Source organism: Psittacula echo (genome assembly GCF_963264785.1).
Source record: "Psittacula echo genome assembly, chromosome: 15".
Taxonomy (NCBI): domain Eukaryota; kingdom Metazoa; phylum Chordata; class Aves; order Psittaciformes; family Psittacidae; genus Psittacula; species Psittacula echo.
The window spans coordinates 10,476,971-10,504,646 of record NC_137751.1 but is presented as its reverse complement, the minus strand read 5'-3'; the positions used below and the strand labels follow the sequence as shown (position 1 = coordinate 10,504,646).

Genomic DNA, 27,676 nt, shown 5'->3' with positions numbered 1-27,676 from the left:
TACTCTCTCAGAGCACAGCACTTTATTCAGTGGTATGACCCATTCAGATTTTCAGTGTCACTTACTTTTAGCAACACTACGCTTAGCCCTTCCAAAAGAAAGAAGTTGTTGCCATTTATACTCACGCATAAAAACTACCAGCTATATAAAGTGACTGAGGAATTTCTTCAGCCTCAAACTACCAAAGAATACGACTTAGAGTTGGATCCCAGGCTCCATTAAAAACAAAACCAAAAAACAACTCTCTGTAAGCTACATTTAAAACTCAGCAACACACTGTTAGACATCTTTTAAATCAAGGAGGCTTTCATTTAATCCCAAACTAGAGACATGCTTGTATTATCTGTTAGGGACAAGACAGCCAAATGGTACAATGCCCTACTAGTGCCTCACTTACATCCAGGATCAGCTGCAAGCCCCTCTTGGTCAGATTAGGGCATATCCGTACAAACACGCTTTTGGAAATCCGACGTATGAGTAGGCTTGGTTGGGCAAGGAGGGAGAGAAGGATTTCCACCATCACCTCGACCCATCCTGGCTCAGTGTTGTCTGCACAGGAACAAACAAACAATGTCAGGAAGGAGTAAAAGCACTGCACTGGCACATCAGTAAGAGACTACAGAGAAATTCATCCACAAAAAATGACTTCTTCTGTCTTCTTCTGACTGTCAGAAGCAAGCATTCAGCAGCACAGACCAGAAACAGCCAATGTGAAGCTAAAGGTTGCAGCTGTATTGTAAGGCCACTAACTGTAGGGAGAAACACGCCCGAAATTGTCTTTAGGCCACTGCAAAGCCTTACCAGGTATGAATCCATTAAATCATTACTTAGATGAGCACTTCCGCAAATCACACAACCACATTAAAGTGACCAGCAGCTAGTCAGGAAAAGTATATACATTTTATAGAGCTGCCAATGAAATCTGGAGTCACAGCAGACAATGAAAAGTGCTGACATTTGAAACTGGTCCATTAATGAAAAAGTTTGGGAATCCTGATGTACATACAACCAAACCACCTCAAGAATTACAGCTTTTCTTTTCACAGCAACCTCAAATTTACATGAAGATTTAAAGAGTACAAGACCATAGTTAAAGAGGGAGTCAAAAGGATCAAGTTCCTTCCTAGTCAAGTCCCAGCCTAACTCCACAGGCCTTAAGCAAGGACTCACTAAGCCAGCAGACAGGCCATATGTACGCACAGAACACATTTAGTTTGCCCAGAACTTGAGCTCTGAAAGAACCAAGCTCCAGGCCTGCCAGCTGTTAGGAGAGCCCACAGCTGTGCCCAGGGAGGTACCACCACTTCAGTCAAGCTCTTGGCCAATACAGAACAAGGACTGAAAAAGAGTGAACTCCGCTGGACACTGCTCATCGAACAACGGCCAGCTCTGAAGCTCGCCTGTCCTTTACGAGACACACAGGAACACAATCCACTGAGGATGAGGGTAGAGAGCTGAAGCAGAAGAGATTTAGAAAGACAAGGAAAGAGAATGAAGGAGAGAGGATTCTCCTGGGGACAAATGGATCAAGCCAGAACTGATGCAGCCAAGAGTGCTTCACTAATGCAGAACTGCCATCTCCTGTCTTTTGACACTATTAACAATCCCACTCCATCTCTTTTGGTAGGAAGGACTCACCAGTCTTTCTCTTCTTAGGTTCTTTGCTGAATGCCCTCTCTGTGCAGTTCAGAAGGTCGCTCAGAACATCCATTGTTTCAGACTGATTCTGATTGATCACAAGCAGACAGTAAACACCCTCTTCTGAATTACCCACTACCAACAGTAACAGAAGGAATATATGCCAAATCTAAGGACCTCTCTAAACAGGCACAGATATTAAAATCAGCTACTACAACCCCTTTGCAGAACAAAATATGAAACCAAGTAAAACTTGCTCCACTGAGCAGCAAATCAAAGGGGAAAATAATGCTCAGGTCAAGCTTTTCACCTGTAAGTTGATGTCTACAGTCAGTGTAAGAATCACAGTTTATTAGCTGCCAGTTGCTCATTTGCAGAAGGCAGAGGCTGTGAAAGATTGGATCCCTGATCACAAAGAAACTTTCCAGCTCAGTGTTCAGAAAGCTCAGCTATCAACACATTTTACACCACTCAAATATGCTTCAGAGGTCTTACCTTGAAAAGATGGATAGCCATTAAAAGCAGAAGTTGCTGGAAAGCAACAACTTTGGCACTATCTGATTTATTTTGCTTCTGCAGCTTCTCCACAGCCTGAAGTGTTCTGAAGAAAGAAATCCCTCTTAGTCTCTCACAATCACAACAGCAAATCCCCTCTTATTATCAGACTGAAAACATGACCAAACCTATAGTACCTGTTTCTGTACTTAAGATTTAATTTATTGAAATTGGACACACAGATAGTACCCAGTCTTAACCCAACACCACCACCTCATTATGTGATGATGCTTAGAAAAAACCCTGCAGTTGGGCACAGGTTAGATTCCTAATACTACAGCCAAGACACACATCTTGTATTTTCCTTTATGGAAAATCAAGCTCAGAAAAGAGCACCAGAAAAGAGTCACTGAGAAGTTAGTAGAGGTATTATTAGGAGAAGATAAGCAGAGTTACAATCATGTTTGGGAGAGGGACCATGAGCAGAAATAAGAACCTGCAGACAGTTAAACACACAGAAGGAACAGGAAGAAAGGAGCAGGGTGATGAGCAACAGAAAGGCATCCTGAAACCCAGCCACATGTGCAGGATACTCAAAGCAAAGAGAACTGCCACTGCCTGTGAAATGGCTCTATTACAGCAGCCAGAACAACAGCAGAAGAGAATACAATGGCCCAAAAAGAGACTAAGACTAGAGCTTTTCCAGGCTCCTCATCCAATCAACCCAGCACCCAGCTTTCCAAGCCTCTCACCTCTCCCAGGCATCCCTCTGTTCCTTGGTAAAAGGGTTCACAGCTTTGACATGTTCACTGGAGAGCAGCTTGTTGGCATACTCAACAAGGAGAAAGATCCAGAGCTTCCCATCTGCAGTCACACCATGGATGTGTTTCTCTCTCAAGGCTGCAGCCTTTTCTGTATCCCCCAAAACAGTCATAGTGTTTAAAGTCTGAAGTAACCTGCAAAGAAAACCAGTCAGCACGTTCCTGGCATTGGAATCAGATGGCCTTGTCACGCTTTCCAAAACAATGCCCACCAGTAGAACACTCTCATCCCAGAGCTCTGGTCACTCAGATTCATAGGGCCTAAGCTTCAACCCACACATGTATGCAAGCACAGTAACACACAGTTCATTGCCTTGGTGTCCCAAATGATGCTATTATTCTCAGTTGTTTCATTCTGTGTCCAACCATGTCCTCTGCTTTTCCTCTACTGATGAAGAAGCATCTATTATACCAACTCCATCTCCCTTAGTACAGGGAGGACTGCAGAGCCATGAGCAGCTTTCATTCAGAGCAGACAGAAACCCAACAGCAATCCACACGACCTCACCACCTCCCTCTTCAGTCCTTTCACTTCTACCTTGCAACAGAGGCAATGGTAATTAATAAGACAAAGCAGTTTGAGCTCAGCTCTACACCTCCCTGATTATCACACACATACTCAAGCAAGGTTTGCTACGCAAAATTACATTTTAATTGGACAAAACTTAAGTATCTTTAGGAAATCCATCTAGGATCTCCTTAAAAAAAAAAAAAAAAAGCCATTTCCTAGTCCTGGAATCAAACAAATGCTCCAATACCAGCTCACAATCCCAAATCTCTTGCCCTGTTATTTGCAGGCTGATCTTATCCTCAGGAAAAAAAGAGAAATTTCCAAGCATAAAGCATGCAAGCAAATTCCTTTACCCAAAGAAGTAGTTTTCTGCCATGGAATGAGCCTGTTCATCTAGGGGCTCTGCTGGAAGAACATTTGCCTCATTTATTTGGGAAGTCTTTTTCTTAGCCTCAAAGAAAGCATGGAAGAAGCAAAACCTAGAATGAACAGAAACAAGAACAAAATTAAGAGTCAGCTCAGTCAGAGCAAAGCCAAACCAGCCCATGTGTGCAAAACAAGGAGCACCACATAGTCACATTTTTATCCAAGGATGTTCAAGCACTGAAGAAAGTCACTCTTTAGAGTAAGACCCTTTCCTAAAGGTACACAAAGTAAAGAAGAGAGAAGAATGCTCAAGACTTCACAAAAGTGCCTGCATTTGAAGCCACACAATACAATACTCAGACTTCTGGGTCATATGCTCCAAGGCTTTTAAACTGACAAATACATACTTATTAAGATGTGATGCAAAGTTACAAGTGATCTCTTCAAGCACTCTAGGTAGACAGGAAGCTAAAATTTACTCAAAACAAACAGGATTAAGGTGATTTTAAAAGCCTGAACTATTTACGACAATAATCTGTCCAAGTTCACAGAAGCTCTTTTGAAAACACAACCTAGCCTCCTAAATGATTTATGTTACAGAGTATTTCCACCAGGAAACTTGCCTAATGCCACGGGGACAGCTCACCTGGAATATTGCTGTAGAGCTAAGAAGACATATTCGAAGCACCTGTGGCATTAAGTCTTTAAATCACTCTCACCTGGAAATGTCCATCACAAGGCTCTCTTCTTTTTTCACTGTACTTTCAATAATGTTAGCAAGTCGGTGGATGATCCATTTTCTTAATCGAGCAATCTTACGTTGTGCTCTTTTAAGAAGGAAGTGGATATAGTCAGTAGTTTGAACACTATCCCAAAGTAAACACCAACCCCAGTCCACTGCAGCAAGAGGGGACTTTCAGAGAGAGGCTTTACCCTAAAGAGGACAGTTACATAGTGCGAAAGCGACAGGTACAAAAGAAAAGATAATATCTTCCCAAGTTTGCTTTTTTACTATGCCAAAGAGTCTATTTACCCAGCTGAGGCACTGCAGTTTAACAAAAAGCACTTCAATAAGTGCAGGACTAAGGAGAGTGAGGTTATAGCAGCACAAATCACACATAGACATTTTAACAGCTTACACCTTCTTTGGAAGAAGCCCCTGCAAGTAACCCAGCACTCACAGCATCAAGTTGTGGATATTCAGCAAGCAACATTAGCTGTTCAAAGCAGACTTCACACAGGTAGCTACTCTAACCACGAAACAAAAAGAAGGTGCATCATCCTCATACTCACATGTTTGCATTTTCCTTGTTCTGTTTTTGCCGGCTACTGGAGAAGTCTAAGCAACAGTCAAAGTCTGGTCTGAGGAACATGTCTTTGAGCCAGTCGACGTATTTTTGCAATACCACTGGCTGCAGGTGTCTCACTACTCTGGATGAGCTGGAGAATACTGGATTGCCTTGATTGGTGAGAGTAGAGAAGCCAATCATCACTGCCAGCTGCCTCTCTGAGTCCTCACAGCTGCTCAGGAATTCCTCTATATATCCTTCCATCTCTGGAGCAAACTTAAATCGGTCTGGAAGCTGAAAAACGCAGTTAAACAAGCAGGTTAGGAACCTCACACTGAGCCTGAGTGTCTTGGAAAGTACAAATCACTTCACAGATTTGGCTGCAGTAAGTAAAGTCATGTGCCTGAATGTTTATCATAAGGCATAGAGCAGGTCATCAATTTCTCCTCGTCGTCTTCCTCATATAGAAGCAACCACAGAATCCTGTAACATACCTATCTTAACCCTTGAACTTGCACCTTCCCAGTCAGGCTTTAGTGGCTGGACCACATGTTGGCCAGTGCAGCTAAGATCCCAAGGGCGATCAGCTCTCACTCTGGGTCAAAGCCTAGGGCTCACATCACCTGCCTCAGTTTCCCCTTGATTTGGAAACTCCCCCACATCAATTCCAGTCTCATCTTGCAGCCCTGGAGCCTGCTGACCTACAGTGGGTAGAACAAATCTCTCCTTCTCGCCCTGGTGTTGAGGCATTCTGAAATGAGGAGCTGACATGTTTAACCTAAAAACCACATCCTGAGTGTTACTATTTTACGCTAAGTCCTATCTTCAGTCCTGGCACTGATCTGCAAGGCATACAGCTGGGAACACTGCTCAGCAGCATGCAGACTGCCAAGACGTGTCCCATCTCAGCACATATCCCATTTCCTTCATAGCCCATAGTGCTCAGTCCCACTTCTTTGTTCTGGAAAAAGAACCCACAGAGCATAACTGGAGAAACCCCAAAAAGGGCAGCTGTAGGTTTGTTCCAAACTTGTTTGGTTCAGTGTCACAATCAATACAGTGACCTGGAGGGATCAGTAACTGTAATGGAAGCCTAAGGAACACTGTTCTTTTAAACAAAAGGGCTATAAAAAGAAGTCCTAATTAACTACAAATCCATCCAACTATAACATAAATACCCATCCAAGAAATCACGAACAAAACACAACTTAGCAAGCTCCTGCTTCCGCTGTTCGAGAGCTCAGTACTTGTGCATCAGTATGAAAACTGGGAGAAGACCTTCAGGAACAAGTGCTGTAAACAGTAGTAACTCACATCAGGGGTTTCATCAAAAAGCAAATCAAGTACATTTACTCCCTTGTTGGAAAAAAGTGGGTTCAGGAAGGTACCTGTCAGTAAATATCAGACTCAAGCTTTGTCTAATTCCACTTCCAACAATAACCAGGTAAGAAAGTACAAGTGTTTTTGCTTTCCAAAACAAACCACTTATGTCAAGGAAAAAAACAAACTCACAAAAACACTACCAAAAAATTCAAACTAAGATAATTTCTACTTCCTCAGCATCAACCACATTAGGTTTAGTCAATCATGTCTTCATTGGATTTTATACAGGAATTAAATGAACGAATTGAATTAACACATTTTTGAGGCACATGGAAGAATACAGACCAATTCGACTGTGCAACAAAAGAAAAAGCAAGAAACAAACTAAGTCAGTGGATAAACACTGGAGAAAGTTGGTCCATACACAGAAGCACCATAGTAAGCATTATTTTCAGAGCAAACCCACACATCTATTGCTGTTATGATACCAGAACAGAAACACTGCAAAGTCCTGTTCCTCCCAGGAAAGGGCAACAAGTTTGGGGCCTATATTGAGGAGGCTCTGCATTAAATTGCTACAAAAAGCCAAGCCCAAGCCTATTTTTATCAGTATTCCCATTTTTTCCTTCATCCCTTTATTGCAAGGCTGTGTTGTTTGCTGGCTTGCTGGGAGGGAAGCAGGAAGAGGAGCTCCAAAATCCAGTTCTCATATAAAATTTGTGCTTAAACCTCAGATGTGTTTATTAAAACAAGCACTAACATAAGCAAAAGCATGACTTGTCCCTTTCTATCTTTGCCTTCAAATGTTCATGCACCACCCAGCACAATGACAAACAAAAAGGAGCTTCCAGACACGCAAAATGAAAAGGGCTGTTAAAGAATGCCAGATGACACTGTCAATATGCTGAGGGCTGCCCTTTCCCTGCTTCCCCCAAAGTCAGAGCTTTCTCAGCACCATCAGTGAAAGCAAGTGGGTCAGTGCTTAACCATTTCAAAGCCTTTAAAATAAGCCTGAATGAAAATACACAAGTAAGCAATGACAAACACAGTCTATACTCAGTCCATTGAGACCAGTGGCCACACAATAACCTTACTTTTACTAAGAGTCCAAGGCCTAAAATTACACAAACTTTCTTACACAAGACAACGTGAAAGGGGAGCAGTAAGGGCTTCTGCTCAGGACAGTGGGCTTTATCCCTGAGCCCAACTACTTTCAGAAGGCTTACCTGGGTTGTAACCACATGTTCTCCATAGTGCTGCATCACCTTCCCTTTGAGAACCATCTGCAGCTGATCCAGAGACAGCAATGGCAAAGCACTGCCCAGCAACCGGTAGCACATGTAACTGAGTGAGAACACAGAAGATTCCCTCAGCTAGAGGCACAGCAGTAAAGCCACACAACAGAATAAGACAGGGAAGACGTGGTGGGGAAGGCTACACTGAGCATGCAGAAAAACAGAAGTCAAGAACTTATGGATCCTGTGTTTAAAAATCCTGCTGCCTGAAGCTTTTCTTCTGACTAGCACAGCTGCAAAGGTCTGGCCCTCTAGTAGGTCCTCCACTGGTTAGAAACAGATGAGTCCTTACCAGCAGCTCCTTTCTCAATCCACTTCATGGATCTCTTCTCCCCAGATACTTATTTCCTCAAGCCTAATAAAAACTTAATAGTTTTGCCCACACATTTCTACTTCATTTTGACAGTAACTTACTTAGTTTTGACAGCAACTTGCTGTGAAATTTGATCAGAATTGCCTAATGGGGTCAGGAGTCATTAGATGGACATTGTTTGCCTCATTTCTGCAGGAAATCAGCCGAAAAAAGCAACCCTGTTGAGCATACAAAGGCTTATTTTTAGACTTACTCAAAACATGTACAAGACTTAAACTGCTCAGGCTTGGAAAATAGTTTACTTTCACTGTGATACTCATGTAATATGTTAAGAAAATTTCTTGTAGGTGCACCTCTACAACTTTCAAACTCTTGATCTAAGAAGGATTTAAACCAGGCCACAGACTGCCTTGCTATGATATAAACTAACTTAAGGTCCGCAAAATGCTCAGAGGTTTGTATTCTGGATTTTGCAGCATTTTATACAGCATGAGTCTCAAGAGACAACTTAATCCTACTAAGATCTAGTATTAGAGGTGGAAAAGGAGCTGCAATAGCTACTGTTACAGCCACAGCCATATCCTACTTAATAACACAGACCATGTCAGAAGCCAAACATACCCAGGATTTAATTCAGCCCATTCCACAAAAGCACAAGTCCAGCAGTACTGGACACAAATTTTAGAACAAGGGTTTGCCTACACAGGAGCTGTCCTTAAACCACACAAATTACTCTCTCTCCCAACCACTTAGAGAGGAAGGGACAGGACAGCTCCTCTGACAAGTCCTGCAGGAGCAACCTATTAAGACACCTTTACGCCCCATGAGGTACATCACCTTTATGTGCTGTCCTAGTTAAATTTAATCTCAAATTTGTTGTATTCTAAGAGGAATTCTTAGATTCTAAGGATCTTAGGGTTCTAAGAGGAATCTTAGGATTTAGGCTCCCTGTAAAGCTTTTCACCAATACCTAAACAACCAAAAGCAAGTGTTTCCACATTGTTCATGAGAAACCGTATGTCCCGCTCTACCATAGGGCAGCAGAAAGACCACAGCAAGAAAGAGAAGGATAATACATTGCAACAAACCTCACAGGTCCCGATTTTTCCTTCAGTAGCCCATTCTCCACACCTTCTTCCCAGAACAGTTCAAAGGCATTTTCCTTCAGTGAAACCTGCAGCAAATCAAACACTACACCGGGCAATTTCTTGTCCTTCTTCTCAGACTTGGCAGCACTTTGCAGAAGCTCTACAAGTCTAGAAGAAGAAAGAAAATAATGCGAGAGGTCTGGCCTGGGAAGGGATTGTTGAGGGGCAAATTCACCCTGCTGAAGGACATAGGATGAAGACTGTGGCTCTTGGGAGAAATGACAGGACTGTAATTTAGGGATCTGCATAACAGAGCCGAATCCTTCAGAGCACCTGCAGTGGCAAATAGAGGCTGGCATCTGAATGAAAGCCACTTTTCTCTCAGTTAGCCAAGAGACCAAGAATGTTGCAATTAATGCTCATTATTCAGGAACTTACCTGGGAATATTTTCCTCATTTACAACAGTAGGTGAGCCAAACAGCTTCCTCAGTTTTTTAGGTTTCAGAACACCAGGGAATTTCTGTATGCCCACAAGCAAAAGGTGCAGGTTCTCTGGAGATGCAAAGGCTGAAGCAAGGTCACTTTGCAAGATGCCAAACAGGACCTCCTCAAACACCGATTCAGGAACCTAGACAGGAACAAAAGAGAGAGCATATGAGAAACATCTGAGACCTTTTTACTAACTTGTTGTATAGTATAATAACATATCTGCATTGTAGGGCATTTTACTAAAAGCTTGCAATGTTCTGGAAACTTTAGAAGTAGTCTTTACAGTGACACAACCAAAATTGAACAATGCAGTACTGCTATGCAGTCCCCAGCTACTTAACCACGTGGTGCAGGACAGTATGTTGTCATCAGAAAGCAATCCTGGTCAACTGACTCTCACTGCAGTTGCATCTCTTGCTGTCTGACTGCTCCTGTCAGTATGGCCCAGGGAGGAGGAAACACTCCTGGTATTAGCTTTTAATTCCCCCAAATAATCACTTGTTTCATTAAGATTTTCTGGTAAACTGTGTTCAATACATTTAGAGAAAACTGGATCCAATGTTTTCATCAATAAACATAAGAAATGCACAAAAAACTGCTCTAATTTGTATTTTTAGAAGATTGGATTCAAAATACCTATAAATCTAATACCAAGACTAGATGACACAGAACACCTACCTACAGAATACCATTTTATTTTAACACTGTGAATCTTCATGCAAACAAACAACATCCACGTAAAAAAAAGGAAATAAACTCTCTTCTTTTACTACATACTCAAAAGTTCCTTTACCCCATGTCCATACACACTCAACAGCCCAAGCTTCAACCTTAGGCCCAGGCAAGGTGCATAAAAAAGGTCTGCTGGCCAGAGTTTTCAGCATACTTCCGTTCAAAAGAGCACAGTCTAAGATATCACCCAAGCAAGTCACTTGGGTAAAAAACTGACTACAGGTTTATCCATAATGAAATCAGACTGAACCAGACCACCCTTCCCAGAATAAAAGCATCTGCTCACAGACAATATAGGAAACAGCTCCCGTAGTTTAAAGTCACTCTTCCACGCACCCCTTTTAACTTTCAACTACGAACAAATCAAAGAAAAAGCGTTCCCCAAGGCAAGATCCTGCCTCCTCCCACCCACCACACACTGTGGCTGTACCTCAGACATGATGTCAATAAGAGTTTTGCGAGGGAGATCTCTGAGGTGTGCTTGGTGATTTGCCAGCTGCTGGAGAAGCTGGATGCTCCCCAGCAGAGCATTCTGGTCCTGAAAAAGAAAGATAAGCCAAAACCAGAAGACACGCATCAAAGATTAAGCTGAAGGCTGAGGTAATAATCTACTCTTGAGATCCTTACAGCTACTTGTAATAAAAGACCTACGCGATTGCTTCCTGACAGGCTACTCAGCTGTTCCTAAAATGATGGTTTATGGCTGTATATGACAGCAGATCCCTTCCTTACAGGACAGGCAAGAACCTTCCATGCTACCTGACGCAGTTCCTACATTCTAGTCAGGAACAGACATTTAAAAGGCACAAAAAGTCCATGGATAATGCATAAGGAATTCACTAAATCTGATGCTTCAAGTCCCATCTCATCGACTAGCCAATGACCCAGTCTTTCTCTCTAGATCCTCTTTGCACTTCAGACAGCCCTAGAACCAGTACTGACAAACATAACAGCAATATTACCTTAACAAGCCGGCCAGATTGAAACAGAGCCATAACTCCAAAAAAGTTTCCAAAAGCAGCATTTCTCACAAGTTTCTGAAGAGAGAAAAAAAAAAGGAGGTTAAAGATCCACTTCACTGAGAGGTTAAGTTTCATGTCCAACTACAGCTCTAATCAGTGGAACAAGATGGCTGGAAGACGTAGCCTTGAACACCCTGCCATGTGAAGGTTACCCACTGAAATGCACCCCCCGGCACGATGTTTCAGAACTGTCCTAGATTGTCTTTCACAAAGACAAATCTCAGCTAAAATAGGGCCAGATGACAATGTCATCAACTGCCAGTGTTCACAGATACTCCCGTTATTTCATTCTAGTCATTTTAGTCTTCAGCAAGAGGCCCAAAACTACTGTATCCAGGCACCAAGCCTTCAAAGAACAGAGAATGGTTAATTTAAACTACTGGCCAATGCTGCTGCGAGCCAACTCACCTTTTTCACTTTTTGCAGATTGTGCTTTTCCTTTATCTGTTCCAGGACACTGCAAATTGGGATTTCCTCAAAAGCCTGTAAAACCTGAGGAGATGGATGGAATAGCTGTTTGCAGATCTTCCATTTTACAAAGTTTTACTGGGCTCAGCTGAAATAAGATCTGAACAGCTGCTCAGCATAACAGCAGATGTGCTGCCTTATTAGGCCAGAATACAGACAACTAGATTAGTAGAAGATATGTAAGAACAGGAATTAGTGTAGGCATAAATATACCTGCTGATACTCCTTTTTTTTTCCCCTATACGTGACATAGCAGTATTAATAATGAGAACATTTTGCTGCAACTGCATCACCCTGTATCAGAAGCAATGAAACTTTACAGCAAGGACAAGGCCCTACTCTAAGTGGGAAGAGCACAGGGTCTCCTCCATTATCAACTTCTTAGGTGAGATGAAGTCATCCCGACCGCTGAGGCTCTTTGCTATGTTACAGACTCAACCAGCATGGAGGAAAACAAACCTCTGAAGTGCCTTTTAAAGGGCGGCCTTTCCAGATCTCCCACATAAACAGCCCCATACCAGGAGCAAGGCAATTTTAAATCATAATAGTTCTAAACGCAGCATATATGAAAATCTGGTCGACATTTGCAAATGAAGGATGGTTCTTAAAGCAGGGCCGAACGCTGCAACATGAGCGTCATACTGCTATAGCTTATACCTTTTTAAGTGCATTGTTTCTGAAACGGACTAGCACCGCTGAAAACCACACAGGTTTCATATACGAGAAGGAAAGAGCCTTCCCTACCATCTGCATGCAGGCGCTGCCAGAGGGAAGACCTCCAGCCTCCCTATACACAGCAAACCTGGGCCTCAGGAATTGATGGGGCCGGAGAGCGCTCTGCTCCGCTCTAGGGAACACTGACCTGCGCCAGGGCCAGGCTGAAGCCAGGGCGGGCGGCCTCGCGGGTGGCTCCCAGTCCTTCCACCAGACGCTTGAGGGTGTACTTCAGCTCATCGTCCTGAAAGAGAGACCCAGCTCCGGAACCCTGCGAGGCTGCCGGGCCCGCCGCTCCTCTGCCAGGACAGAGCGTTCCCAAGCATCAGCGGAGGGAAGAGCCACGCGAGTCGGGGTCCGCCGGCACCCGCAGCCCCTCCGCCCGGCCCCGGCGCCCCCTCACCTTCCTGCCCTCCCGCAGGTGCCGCAGGAGGTTCTCGGTGGCCGCCAGCCGCACCTCCCGCTCCGGCTTAGCGATGTCCCAGAAGAAGTCGAGGAAGGCGCGGCCCTGCCGCAGCACCCCGCGGGGGTCGGTGACCACGCCGCCGCCTCCCAGGCCCTCCAGCTCCGCCATGCCTCCGCTGCAGCACGTGGGGCCGCTGCCGTCCTCCGCCCGCCCCGCCTCTTCCGGGGCACCGGGGCCGGAGCGGGGACGCGCTCGTCAGACGGGAGAGGCCGAGATGAACCGCCGCCTGCAGGCCCCCCAGCCCCGCGGCGGCCCTGCAGCGCCCCGCGCTCCCTCAGCGCCATGTTCTCCCGGTCTCACAGCCCGGCCCCTCTTCAAACCTTGCTCATCCCTCCTCTGCCCCAAGGGCTGCCTTCGCTTCCCCGCGCCCTGGTTTGCAGCTTTCGAGGGAGGTTTGAATCCTCTCTCCGCGAGGAAGCGGGACTGGGCAGGGGAAGAGAGCTGCGGGGCGCTCCGTCCGCCCGTCTGAAATAGCACGGTGCGGGGTCAGCGGCACCGCTGGTTGTACGAACATCCGGAGGTGCGTTTATTACAAACCTGAAATAATGGGCCAAGAAACAAACCAGTTCACGCAAAGGGTACGTGTTTAAGGACACGAAGACGCTTTCGGTCTTTATTTACAATAAAATATAGGGCTATTCTCCAGCTGCCACGCGAAAATTGTGCACGTTTGCTGCGCTCCTTCCAGACTCCGGTCTCATACCGGCCGCAGGGGCGCAGATAACAAGTGTAGCGCCTGGAGCACGAACCGCTCTGCCTTGTGTCGTACTCACAGCGACTGCAGGACGATTTGGGACACATGGGAGGCCAGAGACCAACAAAAGGCTGAGGCTGCTCCCAACACATCCAGGGAGCATCTCAGAGTCCCGGGCAAAGCAGGCGGAGAAGCGATAAACACCAGCGCTCTCGGCGGTGCGGGGGTGCTTCCCGACAGGCACTAGCGTGGACAGCCCCGACGGGGCGGGGAGCCAGAGACAGGCACCGCGAGGGGCAGCCCTGGCGCGGGCCCCGCCGTATATAAGCGGCGCGGGGTCCTGCGGGCGCGGTCCTGTCACGCTCGCACGGGGAGGAGGCTGAGGTGGCGATGGCGGATTTTGATCCTTACGACGATCGGGCCTACAGCAGCTTCGGCGGCGGCCGGGGGTGAGCTCGGAGTTGCGAGCGGTGCCGGGGCCTGGGCCGCTGGGGAGCGCCGAGGGCTCACCCCGAAGCGGGGAGGGAAGGAGGGAGTGGCGCTCCGCGCCCCCTCCCAAGCCGGGCGAGGAGGGGGCGCGGCCGTGCAGGGCCTGGCCTGCCCCGCTCCCCATAGAGATGGCGGGCACGGCGGGGCGGCGGGTGGAGAGAGGGGTCGGGGGACGCTGCTTCGCTGAACCTTTCGGGCCCGTCTCGCCCCGCCGGCTTCGCTTCTTGGGGTCGCATTTGCTTACGGCCTTGGCTGGCCCGCTTTGTGAAGTGAGGAGAAGGTTTTGCTGTCCTGGGAGGGGGGGAGCGGCCGTCACAGGGCTACGTGGGGACAGTGCCGCAAGGTTTAGGGCCTGGCGGCGTGGAAGCGCCGGGAAGGGGCGGGAGGAAGGTGTCGCTGTGTTCCCGCCGGCCCGGAGGCGAGTGCAGGGAGGGGATTTAGGGAGCGCTGGGCCAGAGCCAAGGTAGGCCGTGAGGAGCTGTTGCAGGGACAGAGCGGGAGATGGGAAGAGGGAGATTCCCGTGAAGGGCTGGAGTGGGGCGAGAGGCCCCTGTTCTGGTGGGCGAGCTCCGTCCGGCGAGGTGCTCTTCGGCGGGGGGAGCTTCAGCGGTGGAGACCCGAGAGCGGGCAGCGTTGTATCTGCAGCGAGAGGAAATGGGAGGGCTTTGTGGTGTCTCCGGCCGGGAGGACTGTGAGCCGCGTTATACAGGGCTCCGGGTGCCGAGTCCAGATCCACGGTCCTTAAGAATGAATAGGGCTTGTCTCATCTCTGGGTTGGTTTGGTTGGGGTTTTTTTTGTGCTGGAGAGTGGGTATAGGGGAGGAGCTACAGAAACAATAACCAGCAATTACAAAGTTTGCCTTAAATCAGGTTATGAAGATGCAATTAACAATTGACTTTTTTGAAGGTTGGTGCCATATAAAGTGTGCACTAAAATAAAACAGTAGGTATAAAACAATGAAATAAACTGTCCTTGTGAGTAAATCTTAGCAAGTATGCTATTTTATAATCTAATCGTCCAAGGTATCTTTCCTGATCCACAGTGTTCTTGTTCTTTCCTGTTCTTAGAGGAATAAATCATTTCCATTTCAGACTGTTTAGGCAGTACAGAGGTTTACTGCTCAGGTTGTAACAGAAGTAAGTTTTCTAGTCTTTAGAAACACTTTGACGCTTAAGCTATGTAAACTTGTTTTTATGCATAGGTACCGTTTATGTCTAAAGAAAGGATGACCCAGAGCAAACAGATGATGTACCCACTTACAATTCTGTATTTTTTAAATTCTATAACAAGTAGCCTTGACAGCAGCCTTGACACTCATAATAAATTCAGCTAGTACTATGCAGCCTATCCTAGTCAAAGTAGGTACATTCTATGAAGTAATAAAATTAATGCTAAAATGTTACTTTCATATTCAGATTCCTTTAATAGAGTACTTAAACTTGCTCTCAGGCAAGATGTGGATACCTTGTTTTGGTGAACTAAAGGCATCCTGCTGAGTAGCAGATACCTTTGCAGATCAGAAAATGTACTTATTCTGAAATAGCAGTAGTTTTAAGCCTCAGATACTACTAAATATTAGTGTAATTTGTACTTGCATCTAATTATTATTACTAATAAGTTACTAACAGCTAATTCATGATTTCAGACCTTAACAGGTCTCTGTGCGTTGTATGAAGTCCCATAGTATGTGTAACCTATTGACAGCATGACTGTTCTTCTTGAAGGTTCTGATTAAAGAATCCCATGTTAACTTAGTGACCTCTACTCAATTTCAGGCACTTTAGGACTGTAAGAATAGCATAAACTCAGTTGAGAGAGAATAGTTTTTGTGGAAGCTGTGTTTTGCATAACCTTTCTTCTGTACAGTGAGTGAGCATAGGTTTTAAGTGTGACCGAAAACAGTTCTGACATATGTAAGATATCTGTCTCTTTCTCATACTCTTCAACATCATGGCAACAGAATATGACTGTGGTGTGATAAGAGAAGTGGTTTTGCTGCACTTGAGATGACTGGTAATGCACTGTATAAGAGCTGAAACATAATACTGTGGTATGCAGAACTTATTCCAGATGAAGTACATGCTGCTGACCTTAAAAGGGTTACTATAAACACTTCTTTTGGTAAGTGTTTTGGAGCCAAAATTTGACAGAAAAACCTGTAATTAAGTGCTCTGAGGCCTAGTTGAAACTCTGAACAGCTATACAGAATCTGTACAGCTTCTCCAAGTTGAAGGAAACTGAGTATTTGTTGCTCCTGACTGGCTGTTAGGCTGTTTAGTTATGTGTGCCTTTAAGCACTGGGTTTAGTAATAGTGGGCACTGTACTCAAAGGTTAAAATTAATCTGCTGAAGTACGGTACAAGTAAGTGAAACTAGAGAGCTAGTCTCTATCCTTCTGGTGTTTTGAATTCTGTGTCTTACCCATTCAGTGTTAATAAATGTCCCATCATTTTTAGGCTTGGGTAAGCTTTTTGTTAAAGACATCTGATGCTCAACAAAACTTGCATTCTCCTGGGCCTTAATGCTGCCTCTGGTAAAGCAACTACTGTTGGAATCCAGATAGACTGTTGTCTCCATGCTGTGCAGAAAGATAAATACTGAGCTATTGGTTTGATCCTTAGTGAAAGGCTTTAAACTCAAATACTAGCTTTCAAAATATCCATTTGTTTAAAACTTTTGAAAGATGATGTTTTCTGTCTGAAAGAGTAGCTTAAAAATGATAGCTTAGTTGTTCTTTCTACCCAGTATGGCCTTACAATGTTATTGAATCAGTCCATCAATAAGTAAGTATAATTCTAGGGATATTTGCTTCTGCATTTGTTGGAAGCAAGCTTTTCTTTTCAGCTTTCTGTTTTGGTTTCCTGAAAAAAGAAAGCAAATAGTTGTCTTTGAGATTCCCACATTAAGATGACATAATTGTTACCCGATTATATCTGAGCAAAAGTTAGACTGGGTGGGAAATGCAGATATTCATTTAACACCTTGGTGTGACCCTAGTTCACTTAGTTCAGATATGGTTTTAATTATAGTTGACTTTTATTCCATTTTGCTACAAATTAGAGCATCTTCTTTCAGTTAAATTGTTTGGTGACTAAAGTCAGCCTTATTATTTCCCTATTTCAGTGTTGAAAAAAATGCAGGGAAGCATAGAAACAGTTTCTTTTTGTGTTGCTATACCTGGATTCTGTTTGGAACCTAGTTATTGACAGTTCATTCTTGTTCTTCAAATGGAGATTAAAATACCAGATATTTAGTGATATATTTTATAACTGAGGCCTTAATGGTCATATTCAATAAGAATAGTTCATTTTCCTGACTTAACATCAGGAGGGATTGCACAACAGTGCATGGATTTCCACACAGGCACCCCAGAGTTCTGGTATGCTATGGTAGAAACAAGGTTTGTCTATAGCACCAAAAATTCTTTTGGGGATTGCTAACTTGAGGGTGTGGTTTCAGCAGCAGCTCAAATTGATCTGAGTGGAGGTTGCTGTTGAAAGCTGGAGTTTTGAGCTCCTGCTTTTGTTCTCCTTCCATGTTGGCACCAGTGCTCTTTGTAGCTGTCCAGATCACCTTGTTGATCTGGCTGGGAATTCAACTTTAGAGTGAGCTTGTAGGCAAATCAGCTCGCTGAACAAGATGACTGGCAGTTCAAGGACCATGGTGAGAATGTGTAAAAGGAGGGAATGTTCCTTTTAAATTTAGCTGCAGCAATTCTAATGTTCCTATAGAACATAAAAATTAATTTATTTTTGGCTGAAAAGTAGATGTATGCTATTTTAATAGCTGTTTGTGAGGCCATAGAGAAATTCTACATATTATGGAGTTCTTTAGAAGAGCAACTCTGCTTTCTTGGAGCTCCTCCTTAAACCTTGTTCTTGTGACTAGTTTATTCTACTGTACACACAACTATAGCAGCTTTAGTTCGCCAGGATGTTTTTGACTCTGACTTGTTAATGAGACAAAGGCAGATGAGGAGCATTGTCAAAAATGCTAAAATACGGACCTGGGTGGACACTAATTAAAGATGTGTAGGTTGTGATTCAAATACATTTAGCAGCATGCTGATGGTGGTGGTGACAAATGGCTCCTGCCTTGGAGCTGCTACCATAAAAAGGCACATATGACAGGCTTACCTCAGAAGAGTTAAGGAATCTTCAAGATCTCTGCATTAGCTGATTTATTAGTAATAAAATGTTTATTCTGGGATGAAAAAAAGATACATTGCTTCCCCAGTGGATATTCTGCCTGCGTGGAAACCTCAGAGCAGCCTTCCAGCATCTGAAGGGGGCCTGCAAGGGTACTGGAGAGGGTCTCTTCGTCAGGGACTATAGCAATAGGACAATGGGTTCAAAAGTGAACAGGGGAAGTTCATTTTAGATATAAGGCAGAAGTTCTTTACTGTGAGGGTGCTGAGGTGCTGGCACAGGATTACCCAGAGAAGCTGTGGCTGCCCCATCCCTGGCAGTGTTCAAGGTCAGGTTGGGAGGAGTCTTGGTGGCATAGTCTGGTGGGAGGTGTCCCTCCCCATGGCAGGGGGTTTGGAACTAGATGATTTTAAGGCCCTTTCCAACCCAAAGCGTTCTGTGATTCTGTGAAATAATAGTTGTTTGACCTTCTATATTTTAGGTAGGACTCTGCAGAAATCTAATTAGTCCATGTCACACTAGCAAATCCTGGTTTGGTACAGTTTGTGGTCTATTGTGCTTTTAAAGGCACAGTGAGCCTCTGGGAAAGGGAGCAGACATGAAGAAAACCCAGTAAAAGTAAGGCACTGAAGAGAATAGGGGCAGAGTAGTAGCGTCTCTGGTAGAAGTCAAAGATTTCTTAGGTGGGCAAATCGTCTTGGAACTGGTGACAGTGCATCCTGTACTCTGGAAGTCCAGGAGGTGTAACTTTAGATTGCCTTGTGCTCACAGTACAAATCCTTTTCTCTGTAAAAGGAGATCAAAGAAAGCTTTGGAAAATGAGGCTCCTACAGGAAATTAACACACTTTATATTAATACAGTAAAGAATTTAGCTGCTACAGTCTTATTCCTCAGCAACCAATGCCAATAGCCTTAACTGAGACTACGGAAAAAGATGGGAAAAGACAATCTAGGTTTTCCAGACAACAGGCTGCCTGTAGAGGTGGTGGATGCCCATCCCTGGAGGCGTTGAAAGCCAGGCTGAATGTGGTTCTGGGAAACCTGATCCATTTGAGGATCTTCCTGCTCATTGCAGGGAGTTGGACTAGATGACCTTTGAAGGTCCCTTCCAGCCCAAACTGTTCTATGATTCTATGAACCTGATTACCTCAGTCTGTAATTCAGGAAGAAACAAACATCTGAAGAGCACTGGTAGCGGTTTCTCTGTCCTAGAACACCTTGCCAACCAAGTTTTTTAGTATGTGTCCAATTCAGTGTATTCCAGTCCAGATACCTGACAGTTACGGCGGTAACTTCAGAATTAGGAGAAGATGTTTCTGTTAACTAAATGCTGATGAAATAATTTAGGTAATTGTGGGGTGAGTGTTGATAATGTTAATATTAATATTTTAATTTTATTATATTAATAGTCACAATAATTAATATAATAAAATAATATAATATTAATATAAAATTTGAACCATTGCATCCAGCTTAATTTCAGATAAGCTGACAAGCCTGTGTCATGCAAACATTTCTTCACTGCTATAAATTAAAATCTAGTCTAGGGTGTAGGGTGTTTCTTTTTTTTTTTTTAAGAAGTAATGGGTTTGAGTAGAGGACAGTAGAGAGAAACTTACATTGCTTTTCTTAATGGATTATGGGATGAATCAAAACCAGATTGGACAGAGCCTTGGGCAACATGGGTGAGGTTCCCAACCCATGGCAGGGGGGTTGGAACTAGATGATCTTAAGGTGTTTTCCAACCCTAACTATTCTATGAGAAAGAAGCTCATTCGTCATTTTGTTCTGAGTTCACCTGTAATGTATTTAAATACTTTGTTCATTTGTTCTTCCACTGAAATACTGCATCTGATAATACTAGAAAGGAGTACAGTTCAGGCCAGTAGTGGAGGTGGCAGGTAGAGGCAAAAGGGATAGAAAAACTAACCAAAGCTGTAGAAGAATCACTTCCCAACAGCACCTGAGCAGTGCTGTGTTGAGAGCCAGGTTCCAGAGACACTGTGATTTTATTAACAGATCTCGTGGTGGTGGCCTTGGTTCCCGCAAACAGAAAGAGCTGCCGACAGAACCCCCTTTCACAGCATATGTGGGAAACCTACCCTTCAACACTGTTCAAGGAGACATAGATGCCATCTTCAAGGATCTCAGCATAAGGAGTGTACGACTAGTCAGAGACAAGGAAACAGACAAATTTAAAGGTAAGTGTTCAGAGTTGAATTGGTTGTGGATGGCTAGCTGGTAGGGGAAATGAGGGACTTCCAAAGTCACTTTAATGGAGAACTTCAGTTTACTCTAAAGCGTGGTTAGTTTGTTGATCTGTGTTTGTTCTTTATATTGACTTATGCAAGTTTCTCATTCATTAACAGTTAAATATCTAATTTGAATGAGTTTCACTATTGTTTCTATCATCTTCAGATACAGACTAACCAAGTGCCAAGTCAATATTTGCCCTGCCATAAAAGGGCTTTCTCAAACCTTGTTTGTCTTACATGAATTCTAACAAAGCTGAAGTGTCTGACCCACTTAAGATCCATGACCTTAAGCGTTGAGTACTTACACAATCTTTCTTTAGCTCAGAAGAGTCTCATTGCCTCTGTCTTTTTTTAGTAGACATGGAGAAAAATAAAGTAGATACAGCTTTTTAGAGGATGCAAATGTGATTTCTTTTAGAATTGGCCAGTGGAAAGGTAGTATATTTGTACGTTACTTGGGGAGTGGGTGGGGGAAACCTTAATGCAGAGAACAGGATATTAGAAAAGGAATAAATTCACTAAATGATGTGATGACACAAAATCAGCCTGCTGGCCAAGCAGGTACTTCAGCTTCTTGTTTAAAAATGCTGGTAACCAAATGTCAATATTCAGCTAAATAACTGTCTAAAAGGCATAGATTTAATCATCTGTAATGAGAACCGTATGGCAGAGGGAATTAATTAGGCTCTTGGCATTTGTGCAGGGCCCGTACAGAGTTCTCTTCTGGGATTTGTCCTTGTCATTAATAAGCACAGGTAAATCCTTTCATCGTTAGTGATGTTTAGTTTCAGAATTGTGTACGTCTTGCACTGACCATATCTTAGCTCATGCTTGAGAGGCTGTTAGCAGATGTACAGGGAGAGTAGCTTCTTACGAAGGCTTTTTAAAGTGCTGGTATTAACTCGTGAGGTTCTTCTTACAGGATTTTGTTACGTAGAGTTCGATGAGGTGGAATCACTTAAGGAAGCTCTTACGTATGATGGTGCAGTAAGTATACTTGCAATTAATTTGTGAAATAAAAAGATAAGCACAACTCTCAAGCTCCTTGGTAGCCCATATGATACATTCTGAAGACATTCTCCCTTTTATTTAACAGCTTTTGGGTGACCGATCACTCCGAGTGGACATAGCAGAAGGCAGAAAACAGGATAAAGGTGGCTTTGGCTTCAGAAAAGGTGGTGGACCTGATGACAGAGGTGACTTCTTTTTTTCTAAATAGCTTCTTAAATGAAGTGGTTGTAGTTGTGATGTCTGGTGCTAACTAATGCTAAGACAAGACATGCTAGTAAACATGAACATGATACAGGAAAGAGGAATTTTTATATGTATATACACGTTTCTAACCTAGCTGCTGCCATGCTTGAGATGCCTGGACTATAGATGCGCTTTGTGTCCAAAAGCTGAGTATGTTGTCACTCCTAGCCCAGGAAGTGAGACCAATACCCCTGGTGATGTATAGTGTCTTGCAGAGGACAATCGTAAGCCCAATAGTCTGGTCTGCTACTATTTTATTATGATGCAAGAAAAGTGAGTAAGCAAATTAAGCACAAGTAGATAAATACTTGCTTTGGACTATCCTTCTGTTCCAGTGTAAAACCAGGCTTTGCTGTAGTTGAAGCTTAGTTAAACTAGACTCACTAAAGGTTTGCATTGAATGTGGATTAGAGAAACTTTCCTGACCACTTGTTCTTGATTAACTTAAACCAGTCTTTTGGTTCCTGTGTGATGGAACTTGGTAGTACCAAAATGAAAGGATTTTCCAGCAGCATGAGTTTGGATATTGAAGGACTGAAACTTTGGTTTGGTATCCCCTTGATCAGCCTTTCCCACAGCTTCAGACCTGAACACAATTGTGGCTTTTTTCCTAGGAATGGGAGGAGGTTCCCGAGAATCCAGAGGAGGTGGATGGGATTCCAGAGATGACTTCAATTCTGGTATCAGTATTAACACTTATAAAGATAGGCAGCCTAAAAGGCACAGAAATGTTCTCATTTTTATGTCGGATACATTTGTCCCCATTACTGTTTTGATTGAATCTACTTTAGGCCAACTTTGGCCTACAGCTGCAGGGGGATTCTTTAGAGGGAATCATCCATTGCCTTATAACAGAGGAAAGAGTCTTGATTGTGAATTTTATGAAACAATCCTAAATGACAGAACATTTGTTCAAGTATAGCTTATGCTGTCTAGGATTTAAGCATTTCTCAAACATGTGGCCAAATACGTATCTGAATAGTAGCAGAAACAGATCATGTGTAAAAGCTGATATTATATTCTTTCAGAGCAGAGGCTTTCGCTTCTTAAGGTGATGTGACATCATTATACGTGTATCGCTGAAGCAACTGACTTCTCCAAAGATGTGTTAGCGTTCCAAAGCACTTCTAAATGCAAAATGTCCCCAGACTTTTAGACCTGTTGCAATAAGGCAAGTTGCAACACAAGACTGAGCTTGCTGAGTGGAAAAGTAGTGATGGAGCCACTGGGTTTTCTTTTGACTTCCAGTCAGCTATTAGAGTCCAGGGTGACATCAACACAATTGCTTTTGTCCTCTGAAATCATGGGTTTGGTCCATTTTCTGATGAGGAGATGCTGGCAAGTGCAACTTTGCAATGTCTGGTCTCTGCGTGAGTGGAATGGACGAAGTAGGAGTGGTAACAAAGTGTGCCCTTGCCACTAGCATGAAGCTGAAGCATGGTGCTGGAGAGAGGAAGCTTGCTGCAGCGCTGTGCTTAATAACCTGCCTTTGTAGCTAAGCATTCCAGTGTCAGAGCTTTATGCCTTCTTTGGCAGCTTCTTCAAAATGTGGACGCATTTCAGCTTGTTAGATGCTGGCTGAATGATTGGTGATTCAAAAGTTTAGCACTCAAGTTTTAGTTGCTACAGAAGCTTTTCTTCTCAGGTTGTACAGCATCGCTCTGGATCAAGTCTTTAAAAATGGTTCTTTGGCACTGAAGTAAGTAAGGGACAGTTCTGCAACTGTGCCAAATACCAAAGTGGAAAAGAAAATCTCAGATGAGAACAAAACAAACCAATGTTCTCTTCCAGATGGCTTCTGAAAAACAGAGTATATCCCTTGTAGGTGTGCTGAAGTATCCTCCTCCTACTGAATGCAGATGATGGGGGCTTGAAGAGATGCTTTAGAGTAGTCATTGGCACAGACTGGAACTCTGGTCAGTGATAGGCAGCTCTTGATCTTTTTGATACGTAAACTGAAGAAATACAGCCAGTTTCATATCTAGTCTGAATTGGTTTTGATAATTTTTTTTTTTTTTCAGCTGTTTGGTAAATGCCTCGTCTGTTCATAGTTCAACTAAAAAGCCTTGGGGTTTTGCTCTGTTTTTCAAAGGCTCTGTTTTAGAAAGATTTTATATTTCACTACTTAGCTGTTTACCCGTTTCCTCTGCTCCTGCAGGTTTCATACCAAGGCTGTAGCCAGTGGGTGATTTGGCTACAGAACTACTCCGAGTACTGCCAGTGTTGTCTCTGAGTTCAGCTACGGGTGTTAACAATCTGAGTTTGCAGCTGAAGCTCATATTTTAAGCTCACTTGGTGACCCACTCTCCAACACTCCAATAAGCCTCTAGGAGGATAAAGCAGTTTCTAAACTTGGTGTAGTATATACTTGGTTTCAAATGGAATCTGTGTGACTCTTCTAGAACATGTTGGAGATCTCTGAAGCAATCTGTCTACAGACAAAGGCTCTTAGTGCATCATCTTGGACTGACAGCAGTGACTTGCAGGGTTTTCCAGTCATCCAGTTAAAAATCTAGATTAAAAGCTTTGCAATTACACTCTTTAAATTCACTGTCTTCCGTCTTCAGGATTCAAAGATGATGACTTCTTGGGAGGCCGGGGTAGAGGAACCCGCCCTGGAGACCGGCGACCACCGGGTGCTTCAATGGGAAGTGGTGGCACTGGTCGCTTCAGAGATGGGCCTCCCCTTCGTGGATCTTCCATGGACTTCAGAGAGCCAACAGAAGGTACACTCTTTATCTTCTGAAATTCAGTCTTCTTTCACAAAGCAGACTCCTGCTTTCTGTGTCATGTTAAAGCTACTGCCCTTGACAGACCTTCATTCAAACCTCCTTATTTTTTCTTTCAGAGGAAAGAGCACAGCGACCCCGACTTCAGCTCAAACCTCGAACAGTTGCTACTCCCCTCAATCAAGTAGCCAACCCAAACTCTGCTATCTTCGGTGGAGCCAAGCCCCGAGAGGAAGTAGTAAAAGAGCACGACTGAATTTGGGGTTGAGAGGGAATGGGGAGGCGGGAGAAAAAGCAAGACAGTACAGAGTAACTAGCTCTGCTGGAATGTCAACCCTGCAGTTTACCATTCCTGCCATCTGGTATTTGTCCTCTTTGAAACCGAAAACACAGAGCTTGTGAATGCATGTCAGCTGTTAACAAGTGGTTTTTAGTACGTTCTTGGCTTTGCTGTATCTAGTGCCTGCTTTGTGCTGAGTTTCCCTCTTCTGTTTCCTTCCAAGCAGCACAGTTGCCAGTAGATAAGGCAGTGTAGCTGCTTCCACAAGTGTGGAGGTCTCTGGACAAAGGTGCTGCTTCACTTCTTCCTTTCTGGGTTTGTTTTACTTTAGAAGCACAGGTTAGACTTAGTTATTTCCCTGTATTGTTTCCTTTTACTTCCTCAGTGCTCCTCTTCTGACCTGCATGTCTTGTTCTGTATTGCTGTGGCTCTGAAGAGGAAAACTGGAGAGTCCAGATGAGTCGAACAGAGAAATTTACAGTTCTAACCAAGTAGTAAAATACCATTTTTTGTCAACTGGTGACAGTTACTGTATACAGCAGAGCCCCTTCTCCTAAGGGAGAAGAGCTGCCCCTTCACACAGGTTACCAGGAAGTGTCAATTTAGTCAATGCCTTGGCTGAAAAAAAGCCTGGTGAATAGGTGGTGGAGTTAGTATGGCTGTCAGCAGACTCTTGCTGGTGGCTGGCTGTTGGCTTCAAAATGGTATGATACTACATCTCTGCTCAAGGTTAGCACTGCAAGAATGTGCCTGTTGGAGCACAACTGCTCACTGGCTCTTTCTGCTTACTTTCTTTTTTTCTTTTTTTGGGGTTTTACATGTTTGGTAAATTTTTAAATGAAGTTTCTACAAATAAAATGGACTTTTTTATTTTGTTTAAGGAGTGTATACTTTGCCATGCAGTATGTAACCCCCCCCCTCACCCCCTGTATTTCTTTGCCCAGTGGTGTACAGTTTTAAGACCTCTGCTTTCAGAATACCTTGAAAATGGGCAGATTAGAAATCGTTCTGCTGTAGATTCTCTTCACGTAGAAGTTTGGGTAAAAAGCATCTCTAAGTGCTGCATCTCTCTTCACTTGAAATGTTTCTTGTGGGTATTGTGTGGGAGGAGGGAGGTGAGGCTGGAGCAAAAGGAGAGGGATCATTAATGTTCCAAAACAAAACCTGGCTCTCTACACATAGAAGTGTGCCTATGGACAATGCATGAGGGAAAAACTTGAGCCCCTAGTGCTAGTGCTGTGACAGCTTTTGGATGAAGCAGCCAGCACTGTGGAGTTCTGGCAAGAGGAGTTTGGAATCATGGCTGCTTCACTACCAGCATCACTGCTAGTAGTGAATTCCTTCCCTAATGCTACCTTTAATGTCAGAGTCCCAGCAATTTACAGAACCACTCTTTCCTTCCTTCTGCCTGTCACTTAATCTGCTTCTGAGATAAGAACCATTTGTCTAACACTAATCCTTAATTTAAGACAGACATGCATTTGTGTGGTTGTATTCCAAACCGATAATTGATCTATTTACATCTTCAATGTGGAAAGGATTTTAAGAACCAATTCCCATATAAAAACTCACCTCTAGTCAAGACACTTGACTTTTAAATGTAAAAACAAAGGAAAAGAAAAAAAAAAAAAAAAAAGGAAAAGAATTCCGAACACTTAACACATTCTGCTTCATAACAAAATAAATTTATGGATATGGTATTTTGTGAATGATCTTTTAAATAAAAGAAAAACCTTAAGTAATATTTAACATTGGTCTTTATTTGAGTGTGCCATAGCATGTTTCCCCCTCTCAGTTTTCCAACATTGTGTTAAATGTGGAAATTTCCTTAAATTTTTCTGGGGAAGCAGTCCCAGAGCCATTCTTGCACAAAATATGGGAGAAGTCTAATCTAAATGAGTGCTGGAATATGCAGGACAGAGTAACAGTTGTGTGTGAGTGGAAGCGAGCCCAAGTTCTTTTTCCTGTGCCCTCAGCTGTATTTGAAGTGTTGCAGGCTGTGTAGTTCCTCATGTTCCTCATTTCCCAGAAGCTGAGTTCTGCTGCCCTCTGACCAGGATCATCCCCTGCTGGATACAGGCAGAAGCTGTGTCCACCTAATGTGAACAGGGATCAGTTTCATGTGGAGTCTTTGTGGTAAGAGGAAAGCAAGCAGATCAGTTTGCTGTTGCCTTGCCCAGTTGCTCCCAACTTTTCCAGCTGACCTGTTTCCCACTGGCTGTAACTGTTGAGGAGGCTGTTGCCCTGTGCCTGTGAAGTAGGCATGCTGCAGGGTATACTGAGAGGGGGAGCCATGGTTTTATTGAGGAAATGAGCTCTGACCTCCCTGCTGCTTTTACTGCTTTCCATAGCATGAAAGGATGGGAAATGTTCCTGCCTTCTGGCTACTTGGTCACTTTTTGGACCTGCTGTTAGGACAGCTTGAGCAGAGGATCCAACTGCTGCTCTGGAGCTACTTGCTGCAGCAGCATAGCATGTATACTAGTGCCTGGCTGTCCTACAGGAGCAGCACCCTGAGTGTTGGAGTAAGAGCAGGGCTAGCTGTTGGAGGTGGTGTCGTTAGCTGCCACATAAAGCTTGCTCAGAGCTGGTGTTTCAGGCCTTTGGGTGATAGAAGCAATGGTTTCCTCACTGCATGGAGGAAAGTAACACTGACTTGTGAGAAAGGTAGAGAGATGGAAAATGGCTCATCTTAGTTCTGTACGTAGCTTTCTGTACCTGCTGGTATCTGGTTGGTCAAGGGTTTCCTACTAGTGAGTGTAGCCTGATCCCAGTATCATTTAATACCCTATTT

General features: G+C 43.8%; 2 protein-coding genes across 3 annotated transcripts in view; one reads left to right on the top strand and one right to left on the bottom strand.

Moving 5' to 3' along the window:
* Nucleotides 1-13,139, bottom strand: part of MYBBP1A (MYB binding protein 1a) — a gene marked incomplete at its 5' end in the record, with an annotated part of 59,303 nt that extends 46,164 nt beyond the window's left edge. The window contains 15 exons of the mRNA XM_080630046.1: nt 398-549; nt 1,639-1,726; nt 2,134-2,239; nt 2,886-3,089; nt 3,819-3,944; nt 4,551-4,658; nt 5,125-5,414; nt 7,670-7,787; nt 9,140-9,307; nt 9,578-9,768; nt 10,792-10,899; nt 11,324-11,398; nt 11,792-11,875; nt 12,714-12,809; nt 12,969-13,139. Coding sequence (XP_080486172.1) covers nt 398-549; nt 1,639-1,726; nt 2,134-2,239; nt 2,886-3,089; nt 3,819-3,944; nt 4,551-4,658; nt 5,125-5,414; nt 7,670-7,787; nt 9,140-9,307; nt 9,578-9,768; nt 10,792-10,899; nt 11,324-11,398; nt 11,792-11,875; nt 12,714-12,809; nt 12,969-13,139 — 2,085 coding nt within the window. The remainder of the gene's footprint in view (nt 1-397; nt 550-1,638; nt 1,727-2,133; nt 2,240-2,885; nt 3,090-3,818; nt 3,945-4,550; nt 4,659-5,124; nt 5,415-7,669; nt 7,788-9,139; nt 9,308-9,577; nt 9,769-10,791; nt 10,900-11,323; nt 11,399-11,791; nt 11,876-12,713; nt 12,810-12,968) is intronic.
* A 902-nt stretch (nt 13,140-14,041) lies between these two features.
* EIF4H (eukaryotic translation initiation factor 4H) lies at nt 14,042-26,626 on the top strand. Of its 2 annotated transcripts, XM_080630325.1 has the most exons (7): nt 14,042-14,174; nt 20,384-20,565; nt 21,542-21,606; nt 21,716-21,815; nt 22,488-22,553; nt 24,441-24,599; nt 24,722-26,626. In XM_080630325.1, the coding sequence occupies exons 1-7, from the start codon at nt 14,116-14,118 to the stop codon at nt 24,856-24,858; spliced, it is 768 nt and encodes a 255-aa protein (XP_080486451.1). In that variant the 5' UTR covers nt 14,042-14,115; the 3' UTR covers nt 24,859-26,626. The 2 variants fall into 2 exon arrangements, with proteins under 2 accessions (XP_080486451.1, XP_080486452.1); XM_080630326.1 differs by lacking the exon at nt 22,488-22,553.
* Nucleotides 26,627-27,676: the final 1,050 nt, after the last annotated feature.

Coding starts and splice junctions, on each gene's coding strand:
- EIF4H (XM_080630325.1), top strand. CDS start 14,116: ATGGCGGATTTTGATCCTTACGACGATCGGGCCTACAGCAGCTTCGGC. Junction 20,566..21,541: donor GGAAACAGACAAATTTAAAG/GTAAGTGTTCAG, acceptor TTCTTCTTACAG/GATTTTGTTACGTAGAGTTC. Junction 21,816..22,487: donor TGGTGGACCTGATGACAGAG/GTGACTTCTTTT, acceptor CTTTTTTCCTAG/GAATGGGAGGAGGTTCCCGA.